Below are 14,147 nucleotides of genomic sequence, written 5' to 3'. Positions count from 1 at the left end.
CATAAATAAAATTCGAAAAAACAGGTAAAAAGTAAATATATGTTTTCCAATTAAAAATAGAGATTGTGTAAAATGGGAAAAATTAGAAAAAATATTAAAATACAAAATATGGTACATTTGTTGTTGCATTTTATTATTTTTCATCAGAATTTGCATGTCAATAAAGTATTTTGCATATTAAGAATTCCGGTTAATTTCATTGGGGTTTTCAAATTATTTTTTAATTATTTTTGGAATTTATTGTTTTATTGTAAAAAGGAAGAGTGTTAAGTATTTTTCAATTGCGATTTGTAAAGATCATATCCTCATTGGGTGAAAATGTGATGTTATTTGCCTTAAAATGTTTAAAGGATAATAATGAGGCAATTTCAATATAAAAAATTAGTTTAGATTTCTGGAACAAGTCAATAAAATATAATAAAAATATCAAATAGAGTAATAGATGAAATAATCCAAAGAATTATTAGAAAAAACGCACTGAGTGCTCTTTCAAAATCTTAAACTGCCAAAGGGGGGAGACTTGTATCCAAGGAAAACTATTGGACTCCTGATTTTTCTTTTTCAAAATCATAGGTTGCTTGGAACCAATGTAAAGTGAACTGTCGTGATGTACAGGAAAAATACCTAATTTATATATTTTAAAATAGAGGGTTATCATACCGTAACGTCAACAAAAGCAATATTTTTCACCTAATACATACACTTATATATATTTAGAACCCAAATCAAGAATAACTATCCAGATCCAAATACGCCTACTGTATCTTATTCATAAAATAAGGAATTTAAAATGTAAGGTTCAAGATTTTTGCATTTAATAGTTCTATAATGGTATATGGTGATGTCCCCATACTTAGAGTGGCTAGGATGGTACTTAGTGTTAGATTTATTGAATAAGAATCAATATTATACAATTCTAAATAAAATTTACACAATACTACCCAAATAGATGGAGTTTCCGTAATGTAGTTTTTGTTTATCAATGCAAAATGACCAAAAACCCGGATTATTTTTGTTATAATATATAGATTTATACCTCACAAAACATTTTTTCTAGGTCCGAATCCATTGATTATCTAATATATCATGTATCCAATTCAAAATTATTATTATTTTCGAAATTTAATGAAAGAAACGATAGATTTCATGTTAAGTCAAATATTGATAAATTCTGATAGGTATATAGGATAATAAATCGGTTAAGAAATGTCCAAATTTAGTCGTTTCACTACTAAAATATCTAAAAAATGTTATTCTAATATTTAGCAATATTAGCAATATTAAAAAAATGAACAAAAAACCTAAAAAAGCAAAATACTTTATTTTGCTTTAACAATACGTTCTCATTTTATCAAAAATCTCGTTAATTAATATAACGATTTTACTTTTTATGGTAGATAATTAAAATATAAGATATTCCTTAAAAAATACAACAAAGAAATTGTCTTATTTTGCTAAAAATAATTGTTCAGATAAAGTTTATTAATAAAATTTATAAAATTTTACATAGGCAAATTACTTAATTGATTCACTGTATATAAATTCCGCGGTTTTTTAATCTGCAAATAAACAGCAAATTTTATGTTTTAAAGAACCCTGAATTGCTTTAGTAATAGCATTTTAACAGCAGAAATTGTGGGCTAATACATGGTGTCAAAGGTTACAGTCAATTTTCATATGTACAGTGTCTCTCATAAGTATTCGAATTTAGGTATAATATGAAAAGAAATCAAATTTAATAACATATTTTGTATGTTGTGGAAGTGTACAACTTCAAAGCATGCCTCGAAGAAACGCCATTCAATATAGTGGAATCATTCTTTTTATAACCAATGGCCGCTGAATGTTAAAATATTGATATCTGTTTAAATATTATCTACTATGATCAAAATAAACCCAAAATTTTGAACATACAGTGTTGTTGTAATGGGCAACATAATCATGAATGTTATGAGTAGTAAAAACTAAAATATAATGTATATGATCACGTTTTGTTAAGGCATGTTTTAGAGTTGTATACCGCTATTCTAGCCAACTTTGTCGGAAAATATCGATCCTAGTGGTACGAAAAGGGTGTTAAGATTCAGATAATTTAATTATAAACAGAAGAACCAAAAATATATCTTGGAATGTTTGAAAACATATCCTTATAACAAAAATTATTACTTTTAGACACCTCAAGGAATCTATTAAATCTCAATACTAAATTTTGGTTTTATCTCTGGAAAAACAGAAAAAAATGGCAAATGTTGTCAAAAATCGTAATTTATTTATTATTTTATTATGGTATTATAAATTGTTTGCTTTACAGTAGTCTTAATTTCTAAAGAGTTTAGGAAAATTTAAAATCCTTTTCTACTTTGTTAATTAGGAAAAATATTTATAACATAAGTGTTTTAATTAATATTGATGGAAAGGAAAAATTAAAAAAACCTTTATGAAAAGCTTAGGAATAATTATGTTAGCGGAATAAAATTATGCTGAAACCAGTTCATTAATGTGACAATACGTAGACAATTCGCATTTTCTGTTAAAATTTGTGGTTATTTTATTTATCTTCTCATAAACAAGATCAAAGCCAGATAGGCTGTGTAGTCGTCGGGTGGAATAGTGCCAGGGTAGCTTGTACAACATTTTAAGTAACTTGTTTTGAGTTACTTGTAGTTTACTAATATGAACATTAGCAGTAGTCGACCATACAGCGGCGGCGTAAAACATTACAGGATAGAAAATTACTTTTATTATAAGTTTTTTGTTTTCTAAGTTTAATTTTGAGTTCCTATTTATTAGGGGATATAGAATATTTATGATTTTATGTATTTTGTTTATAGTAAATGATATGTGATCATTGAAGGTTAGTTTTTTATCCAGTCAATATTTTCATTTAAGAATCGCAATGGTCTTTGAGGTAGGAAACAGGGTTTACGTTTCCTAGAAAAATAAATAGACTGTGTTTTGTCAGGATTTACAAGGATTTTCCATTTTTTAAAATATGTATTAAAAGATGCTAGGGCATTTTCTAAAGTGGATATTATATCAACTGATATAAAGTCTGCGGTGAATATCGATGTATCATCTGCAAATATGGACGTAATACAGTTCGGTACACTTGGAATATCTGCAGTAAATATGTTGTAAAGAATAGGGGAGGCCTTGTGGACATCCAGATGAGATGTTAATAAGTTGGGAGGAAGTTGAACCCATAAAAACGGAAAATGACCTATTATATAAAAAATTTTGAATAATTTTAACAATTTCGATTGGAAATTTATATTGGTTTAATTTGAAAATAAGGCCGTTGTGCCGATTTAATATCCAATAAAACCATTCCAGTCGATTTTTCATTTTTAAAATTGTTTTTTAACAAACTTTCTAATTTTCAGTAAAGGTTGTGAAGTGTTGTATTCATTTCTAAATCCAAATTGTTGTGGAGGTAGTATATTTTTATCTTCTATAAATGTGGTTAATTTTTCTTTCAATATTTTCTCAAGTAATTTGCTTATAGCTGAAAGTAGGCTGATTGGTCTATAAGATAATGGTGAATCTGCAGGTTTATTTGGTTTACCAATTGGTATGGTTTTGGCGTTTTTCCAAATTTGGGGAAAATAACATAATTTAAGACAACAATTAAAAATAAGCGTAAGGAATTTTATACCTTTTTTGGGAAGTTTTTTTTAAACATATGTTGTTAATACCAGGAGATTTTTTATTTTTTAAACGTTTTATAAGATCGACAGTTTTAGATGTGGTAATAAAATAGTCTGTGTTAGGTGCAACAATAGTATTTCTTATAACGTTTACTGTGTTGTTCACGTATGCAATCGTTGTAGCATCGCTAAGATGTGATGACATGTTATGATTTGAACTAAATTGTTGAGCGAGTAAGTCACATTTTTCCTGCTGGGTATAGTAAACTACGCCATTGTGTTTTAGGATAGGAATGTTTTTTGTTTTCTTCTTAAGAATTTTGGAAATTTTCAAGAATGGGCGTGAGGATTTGTCTAGAGTATATAACATATTGTTCCATGATAGATTTCGTAATTTATTTAGTTCCACTCTAATTTTTTTATTTAAGTCATTCGGTTATGGTCGTTGATATCCCTGAAACGTTTCCAATTTCTCCTGTAGATATTACGATGTTGGATCAGAATCCTTATGTTATCTGGTATAGTGGTATCCGTTTTTATTGGTTGTTTTTTTTAGGACACAAGCTTCAATAGAGTCATAAATGACTTTATTAAAATTTGTTATCATATTATCAATTTGGTATTCGTGCGATACGTCATTTATATTCACAGTTGTGGAAAGATTTCTGTTTATATAATTCGTAACCGATTTCCAACTTGCTTTGCGAAACTCTGGATAACTTTTTACAATTCTATTTACTATCAAGCTAACGTTAGAAATAATTGGAAGGTGGTCTGACGATAGGTCATTGAGTGTCCTTACTGCTGAAAAATTTTGTGACATATTTATGAAAAAGTCCAGCGTGGAAGGTTGTCTCCTCGGATGGGATGGGATATATAAGGAAATACAATTTCAATATAATGAGTGTGGTGATTTTATTGTAATAAATTACCCCAGCAGTTATTTCTCAGACATCCCCAATTTCTGTGCCTACTATTGAAATCACCACCAAGGATGAAGTTATCGTGGGAAGTAAGTTTACGTACATCTGATTTAATTGCAACGGTCCACACAAATCAATGTCACCCGATTGTCCTAGTAGGATTTCTTACTTGCAACTTAAGCTACGTTCAGACCTGTAAAATATTTTGTCCAAATATTTGTTATAAAATATTTATAAAGTTGCGTCAAACAAATGCAATATTTATTTCATGTTCAGACTTGAATAAATATTTGATGGTATTGTTTTATCAAACAGTGCAAAAATAATTTGGTTCAAACACACACATGTTTTGCAGCCACAGTATATCGTATATTTTCATGCAAAAAAAAAAAAACAATTTGGCAATTTGTTTTAATTTTAACTATATTTATTAGGTTTAAAATTAAATTTTTATAATAAAAGTGTATAATATTAATATATAACACGATTGAAAAAAACTTTGTCGAATCTGAACATAAAATATTTCATGTTAACAAACAGCAATGCGGATGATTTTCATAAAACAAATTGATTTGCTGGCAAATAAATATTTTCTCATTGTTTCATCAATGTGAACACCAAAAGTCAAATAATTTACGTCATTTTGGTAAAATAATTATTTGATCTTGCAAACCAAATGTAAGATCAAACAGCGTCAATGACAGCTGTTCTTTGTTTATTTTCTGAAAAAGAGTGTTATCACTTCATACAAAAAAGTAAATAGTCGCTTATATGACTGGTTTTATTTTATTTTTTATAAACAAAGTTGTGACATTTAATTGAAATTCAAGCAATTGCTTAAATTAATGATAATTATTATTTTTGTTGTTTGTTTTGTTATTTATTGGTTGGTAACAACATACTATATATAGTTATACTACATAATATATGCATCTATAGTCTAGTTTGCAGTCTAGTCCAACGGTTCCCAAATTACAATTAAATAAGAGATACTGTTATCTCGGAGTATGAAGTTAGGCCACCTTTTCATAATTCAAGGACAAGCTTATCGCAGATTTAAGTTTGTCAAATTGTAAACAAAAGTGTTCTTGTTTGGAAGGACTAAAATAATATATTTCCGAAACAGAGGTGACTCTTTATTCGTCTTCAATACGTTAATCCAGGTAATTTTAAATATAAATATTCCATTCCGACGTGATACACAGATTTTAACTTGATTTTGTCGACCAATATTATTAAATTAACATCAGAAAATGCATAAATATTCAAAACCATGCAGTAAAATTCACAGTACTTTCGCAAAGAATTCAAGTCATTATGCGGATAAACGCATTTCGCAACAATATCGAAGGAGTTCAACTTTCTTATATTATTTTCCCGAAAAATTAGCTAACATACTCAGATTACCCGTCTGCAATCGCAAAAAAAATTTGCAACGTGACTCTTTAAGCACATGTCGACGATATTTGATGAAGAAACCTTTTCGTTACTTTAAAGAAAAATGAACGTGAAAGATCTCACGATCATAATATTAAACATCATGTTAACATTTCAACAATGAAGTCATTCTATCTTCAAAAACAGGCAATTGAAACTTCTCTGAAATATTAATTATTCTCAATGTACGGGAATATTTTATAGAAATGACATACATATCTACATCTGTTTGATCTTGGGATTTATGGACTATAACAATTTTCGGATGAAAAATTACATATTTAGAACAATAAGATATCAAAATATGTATGGGGGTCCGCGAATTTAAATAAATTCCTCAAGGTGTCCGCGAAGTAAAAACCGGGGGAACCGCTGGTCTAGTCTATATTCAAGCTATAGTTTAGTCTATAGTCTTGTCTATACTTTAGTTTATAGTATTGTTTATAGTCTAGTCTATAGGTTATAATCTAGTCTATAGTTTAGTAATTAATTGTGAAATTCATTTTATTAATTAATTTATTACTCAATTTATTTAAACAATTATTTATTATATTAATGGATATAAAAATATATTAATAATAAACAATTCTCTATAATTATACCCTACACCACTTTAGTGGGGAGGGTATATTGGGTTTGTGTTGATGTTTGTAACATAGAAAAATATTCGTCTAATACCCAAGTATACCAATCGGCTTAGAATCATTTTCTGAGTCAATTAAAATATGTCCGTCCGTCTGGCTGGCTGGCTCTCCATGTAAACCTTGTGCGCAAGGTACAGGACGCAATTTTGCAGATAATTAGATGAAATTTGGCACACACGCTTCTTTTGGCCCAGAGACGAAGCCTATTGAAAATGGTTAAAATCGGTCCTTTATTTCGACTAGCCCCCATACAACCGTACCCCCCAAATAGGGCCTTTTTTAGCACTACCGATTTTTGTAATGATCGGGCTTCATTTGACCCTATCCCCCATACAAACTCCCCTTCAGAAAATGACTTAAAGGTCAAAATTCACTTACAAACACTAATAACACTTTTAAATTCTACATAAATAATATTGAAGATGACTTAACTGCCCCTACCAACATTTTTAAGGATAGAGCCATATTTTGCCCTACTCCCCTTTGAACCCTCTTGTAAAATAAATCTTTTTTTGCCAAAATAAAAGTAAAACAAGTATGAATGTATAGTCGGGCGTAGCCGACCATATGATACCCTACACCAGACAGTATGTATGTTAAAAATGGGGATTATTTAAAAAAATAAGGCATTTGGTTTGTTTTTTAACTTTATTTCCGAATATTTTTACTTTTTTTTTTGGCAAAAAAAGAGATTTTTTAAGAGGGCTCAAAGGGGAGTAGGGCAAAATATGGCCCTATCCTTAAAAATGTTGGTAGGGGCAGTTAAGTCATCTTCAATATTAAGGAGTGAGATCGAAAAATTCTTAACACACGTTTTTCATTACATTTTTCAACCAAAGTATTATTTGATTTTTTTTTTTGATCAAGTTACCTTTGAAAAACATGTCAGTTATTATGTGTAATGTCAATTATATTAATTTTTTGTTAATCTGATTAAAATGAATGACCAGAAAAAAGTGCGTACTGAAATTATTAAATATTTTCAACTAAACCCAAATTGGTCTTACAAAAAGTTGGCCAAGCATCCAAAGGTCTGCCGTCAAACTGTTTCCAATGTTATTAAACAGTACCGGGAGAACTTGTCAGTTGATAGAAAACCTGGTTCAGGTAGAAGGAATGGTCCACATGATGTTTTTAAAGCCAAAAAAATAGAACGCATTTTCAAAAGAGTTCCCAACACATCCCGTAGGAAAGCAGCTCGGTTAGCTCAGTGCTCGGACTATTTGGTACGAAAAGTATTTTCTGGCAGATTTTTCGCAACTTCCAGGTCAAAAGTTTTAAGTTGCTGATGCTCGAGGGAATGTTGAAGAAAAGTTTAGGACCCAAAAGCAGACAAAATTTCCCAGAAAGTTCTTGGTATGGCAAGCAATATGCAGTTGCGGCAAAAGTATGTTACAAACATCAGCACAAACCCAATATATCCTCCCCACTAAAGTGGTGTAGGGTATAAATACTCCGAAATAAAGTTAAAAAAAAACAAACCAAATGCTTTATTTTTTTAAATAATCCCCATTTTTAACATACATACTGACAGGTGTAGGGTATTATATAGTCGGCTACGCCCGACTATACATTCATACTTATTTTCAATTTTATAGATATGTAATTTAATGAAAATTATTTATAATTTGGTTATTTCCGGACTTATAGCGATTTTTTTGAAATCGCTATAAACCGTTCCAAACAACCAAGGTTTTTCGCTACATTGACTATACTAAATAGCAACAACATGACAGTAAAAATCCACCATCTATCTCTTTTCCACTTGCACAAGGTATTGAAATGTAATTTCAATACATTGTGCAAGTCTATCTATCTCTTTTCCACTTGCACAAGGCATTGAAATTTAATTTCAATACCTTATGCAAGTCTATATATCTCTTTTCCACTTGTACAAGGTGTTGAAATGTAATTTCAATACCTTATGCAAGTCTATATATCTCTTTTCCACTTGCACAAGGTATTGAAATGTAATTTGTATTTTTTTGTGGTAAAATGTTGAAATTTTAGAATTTATAGAAGTTATTATTCAATGATATAGCTTTTTAGTAAATATAAACACATGTATTTTTGGCTTTTGGTTTGGTTGTGCATTAGCTGTTCTTGTTATGTTCCTCGTTGCCTGCAAACAAAATCTGGTTTTTTTACTGTTTTATCCGTCAATTGCTTTACGAAATTATTTATTGTAATGTGAACACCGGGCAAACAAACTTCTACTATTTGTATTGAATTGTGTTTGGCTTTGTTTCTTCAAAAAATAGAAATACTCATTTTAAGCACATTATGAAATAAAAATGTATTTAATTTTTTGTTTTTAGGCAGAAATTTCTATGAAATCGTAAAAAATATTATTAAATAGTTTCTTTAACGTTTAACAAAAATGTTTCATGTTTGGTGTTCACATTGTGTTCACACTAAGAAAATATTTGTAGGTTGACAAATAAAAATGTTTCACGAAAAACAGCTGATATTTTGTTTGCTCTTCAAAAATATTTTGTGTTCACATTACAGCCAACAAATATTTGATAAAAAACGTCAAATATTTGATAGGTGTGAACGTACCTTTAGGCAACGAACGCAGCCAAAAAGACATAAACCAACAAGACATACAGGTTTAGCTTTTAATAATAATGCAGACTATTCCAATAATTTTCCAAATTCGTTAAATCAGCAAAGTTTTCCCAAAACAAATAGTTGGGGTCTTAATAGAAATAACCACGAAAATGTTAATAATAACCACAACATTAATAATAATCTCTTTTCGTTTGAAGAATTAAAAAATTTAACATTAGAACTTATCACAAGTTTGGAAAAATGTAAATATCGTGCTGATCAGTTCGAGGTAATTACAAGCCTAGCTTGCAGATTTTTGTACCGATGAATGGAAATTTAAAAATAGCATGTATGATCGTGAGGAAAGAAGAGGTGGAGGAGTAGCAATTATTATTAAAAAAATATAAACCCTTTTACACCCCTTAAATACCACAGTTATTGAAAATATTGGCATAAAAATCATTGCTGGAAATGAGTGCATAAATATCTTCTCTTGCTATTTCCCAGGCGGTACAGCTGGAAATGACTCAACTCACAAAATCGTAATTTTAATGATATTATATGAAAAGATGGTACAAATGCACAAAAATTGTGGGAAAAATCGGCCAAAAATATATCCTTTCGGTTGATAGTAACCTCTTAAAACAATTTTAAGCAAAAAGACCATTCGATTCTAATTTTTATGTCTCGTAAAATATGGTCAAACATGAAATACAGGAAAAATTCGAATACTTTTGTGCAGTAATTTTATAGACTTTAAAAAAAGGTTAATTAATTTATGTAAATGTGAATTTTTAAAGTTTAAAAAGCGTGATATCAAAGCTAAGGACTGTCTAGACAATTTAACAAATTAATTTATTAATTTTGCATATAAAATATTAGAGTCCGACCGAACTCCAAATTTCGTTCGGTACCGAACACCGAACCCGAACTTCGGTAAATTTTAAAGTTCGGTGAACACGAACTTTTTTCTTAAATGAAAAACACATTTATGATTAAAAAGTAACAAATTTATAACATTTAAAACCGTAATATGAACATCCGGAAGATTTTTTGAAGAGGGTCTTTAATTAGCAATGGGTCAATTATCAACTAATTCCGAATTCCAGAGAGTGATAAATTTCTAATAACAAACCATTTTTGTGAAATGCATATACACTCAACCTCGTTTTATGCGATTAATTCATTCCGCAGAAAAACGCATAATTCGAATTCGCACAAAACGATACACTAGCTCCATACAAAATATAGTAATTGGGTTTTTAATAAAAAAGCGCACTATTTCAAATTATTCCATCAAAAGTCAAACAAAATCGCATAAAAATCAACAAATATTTAATTCTTTACTGAAACTATTAAAAAATTGTGAAAGATAAAGATAACAAGTAATAACAATACAAATTCCAAATAATGAACTAAAATTTCTTAAAAATAAAAAATAATATTTCTTCGTGTACAAGGATTTAAACGATACTTTATATATCCGAACCGGAATTGGTAAAAATCAGTAGTAGTACCTTGTTGAGAAATTTTTTTCGATGTATGTGAACCAAAATTTTTTTTGCAAAGAAAAATTTTAGAATTTTTAAACCGCACTATTTCAAATTCGCATAAAATAAATACGCATAAAACGAGGTTTGAGTGTATCTTAATACTTTTATTTTTGGTTTTTAAACTATTTTTTGACAATGATATAATTCTTTGTATGAGCACGCATAGAAAAAACATGGTTGTGGTTAAAATTATGATTAAATACCGTCAACATATTTCATCATGATATTTTTGTATTTATCATAATATTGTTATACATGATCATATAATTATAAAATGTGATTAAAATTTCGTTTCGTATCGAAATCAAAATGAATTTTATCGAATTAGTAAAATTACAGTTTTACTTCATAAGAAAGTTAAGTATAATTTCATAAAAATACTAGTATTTTTATGCCTGTTATGAACGTTAGTCATATTCTAAAGCGAACCTTTGGCCATGTCAAAATGTAAACCAATTTTGTCCATTTTGAATACAAATCAAACTGCAACAACAGTTTAGATCCTATCGTTCTTTTAAGAGACTGACAGTCTTTCTGACTGACAGACGTGTCTAGATCATTTGAGAATAAGGACCTAGAAAATTTCAATGTTACAAATGATATCAAAAATTTATAGTCGAAACTAGGTAAATAAAGATAAAAAGTTCGGCGTTCGGTGTTCGGTTAAAATTTCGCCGAACACCGAACATTGGCCGAACCTCACTTTTTACCGAACCGTACTCGAACGTTCGGTCGGACACTACAAAATATGTTATTAAATTTCTTTCTTTTCATATTATACCTAAACTCTAATACTTATGAGAGACACTGTATATGTTTCCACAGAAAATTCCCTAATTGCTGTCATTAGATCTATTCCATTGAAAATATAATTAATTTTTTTGTGTAGAGTAAAAAATAAAAATTTTTTAAATTGTATTTGCCGACACTAAAATACCCAGCATAAACTTTTATTACCATATAAAGAGGTAAAAATGCTAAAATATACTTACACAATAACATTTTAAGTCATTATTTCAACACGGTGATGTCATTAGGGGTAAATAGTTACCACAAACGGCTACATGTAATTAGAAAAAAGTCGTTGTAAATCGCATGAAAAAACTATTGAAATTCATAAACTACTTTTTGCTGGTACATAGATATGTAATAAAGTGGTCATATCTTTACGTGCGAGCTTAAAAAACATTAAGATATTAATTATCAAATGTTTAATAGGTAGTTTCAGAGAAAAACTATTTTTCGCTGAAATATTTCATACATAGTTTAATTTTTTTTCGAGACCATGTATTTTAAATCAACTTAACTGTTTATATTATTTTTTAGAGAATCAAAAAAATCCCGATTAAGTTTGGGTGGTGGGCGTCAAATCAAAACAATTTCATTAAACCCAGTAGTTACATCAATGGAAAGGAGGTGGAGTATTGTTGGTTCCGGGTGGTCAAAAACTAAAAATAGACATGGTTCAGAAAAAAAATGTTATATGAGCAACAATTACTTATTTGATGTAGAAACTACTGAAGATGAGAAAAAATATCAAAATCATCATTGTTCGAGGGAATCTGATGATACTGAAAGTAAAGAAGATGAAAGTGATTGTATAAAAATGTCTAAATTTGAATATGAAGAAATTAAAGAAAGGGTTGCAGCCATCGAAAGCCATATTTCAAATGAATTTGGTGCCATTCGCACATCGACATTAAACAACTCCTCTATTTCTGTTCAAGTGGGCGGATTAGATCATATTCAAACACAGTATGAACGAATGGTAGTCCAAACAGAAGTCTTATCCTCACCGGCCACCGAGCAACTAGCTCAGCGACTAAGTCGAGGTTTGAATATAAGGCAAACAATAGACCAACGTGTAATACGTTCGCCTAGTGCTCGAAAAATTGGAACAATACGTCGAAGATCTGAAGATAAAGTTCGTGTATTACGTAATCCTAGCTGGCATATTCGTTCTTCAAAACTTATTCCACCATGTAATGAATCCGAGTCACAATTATATGATAAAAATGCAAGAAGTCACATAAATACAAAATTGTTTTACGCAAAACATAAAATAGATGATCAGTACATTAAATCTTATAGCGAATTATCATCTTTACCACTGGCCAAAAAACACAGCCTTACAAATTCTTTGGATAATATTTTGACCAACGATAATGAAAATGAGAAATGGATGTCTGGTGAGGAATTTTTTGGTAATATGCAATTTACAGACCAAAACGACAAAGTAAATAATGAAAGTTTAAATCAAATTCATGTTGAGCATGTTACTCCTGTGTCTCGTAAAAAATATTATGATGCAGAAAAAACTCCAATGTTACCGCCAAAATCATTACCCAGAAAGATATGCAATGTTAAAACGCCATTGAAAACTACAATTATACCATCAACAACGAGTAAAGTGCCTTTTGTTAACAGAATTGCGACATCAACACCAGCCATTGAGGAGGTCAGTGGTCGAGCTTCTATTGCCCGATTGAGAGCGCAAAATGCTGGTATGGTTATGGCTAAAGCCAAATTATTTGATGGACTAGGAAACAGTGGTGGTGATGAGCCTCGTTCTATGGTACAGATGGATCAAAAAATAAATGCAATTCGACACACAATGGCATTAGAAAATTCAATATGTTTTAAAAGTACTGTATCATTAGATCATAATGTTGTTGTAGGGGAAGTGCAGTCAAAAAAAACATTAACAAGTACACCAATCGCTAAACGTATTCAGAGTGCTAATTTAAATACCCCAACAAGTTCATTAAAGAGAAAACAACGTTGCAACGCTTCTAAATATCCACAGAAGCAATTTATAACATCTATTGTAGGTGATGATAATTTAACAAAGCGACGTAATTTAAATGAACGAAACGTTATTTCCGAAAATAGAGCAAATTTAAACGCAAAATTTGACATATTACGAACACCTAATAATTCGCGGAATCTTAAATCTCCTAGAAGAGTAAAAAAACATCGCCAACAATTTAAACATCGAAGTGCACAGTCTGAAGCTTGATATCATATTCTTAAGTATTTATAAAAATTTATAAAAACTTATAATTGATTTATAAATCCATTTTTATATAATATTCATCTTAAGTTTACTGAGATTTTTATAATAAGAATATAATATAAAAGATGCATAATAAAGATACACTCACATATATATGAATATCCATGAAATATTATGTTTTATGTTATAACACAAAAATCTGAAGTTACCCTCATAAAATATTTTGATCTGATTTTAATTTTAAGAAATAAAAAGGTAAATTCTACTATTATTTAAAAATATATACATTTATATATTTTTTCTGAAAAAGACGAGCCATTTGTAATAGAATTTAAATCAGAATCACTTCTTTGTTTTTTTTTGTTTGTCTATCT

General features: G+C 29.4%; 1 protein-coding gene and 1 long non-coding RNA gene across 3 annotated transcripts in view; one reads left to right on the top strand and one right to left on the bottom strand.

Annotated features, from left to right (window-relative positions):
- Positions 1-13,920, top strand: part of LOC111689385 — a 36,450-nt gene extending 22,530 nt beyond the window's left edge. For both annotated transcript variants that reach the window (XM_046948583.1, XM_046948584.1), the window contains exon 5: positions 12,084-13,920. In XM_046948583.1, coding sequence (XP_046804539.1) covers positions 12,084-13,776 — 1,693 coding nt within the window. In that variant the 3' untranslated portion in view covers positions 13,777-13,920. The remainder of the gene's footprint in view (positions 1-12,083) is intronic.
- LOC124419391 lies at positions 2,248-4,813 on the bottom strand. Its single transcript, XR_006940538.1, has 2 exons — positions 4,580-4,813; positions 2,248-4,504 (listed from the first exon to the last, which is right to left on the bottom strand). It is a non-coding gene; the product is annotated as an uncharacterized LOC124419391 (long non-coding RNA).
- Positions 13,921-14,147: the final 227 nt, after the last annotated feature.

This window comes from Lucilia cuprina, chromosome 4 (assembly GCF_022045245.1).
Source record: "Lucilia cuprina isolate Lc7/37 chromosome 4, ASM2204524v1, whole genome shotgun sequence".
NCBI lineage: Eukaryota > Metazoa > Arthropoda > Insecta > Diptera > Calliphoridae > Lucilia > Lucilia cuprina.
Note: the sequence above shows the minus strand (reverse complement) of the source record. Positions and strands in the feature narration are given on the sequence as shown.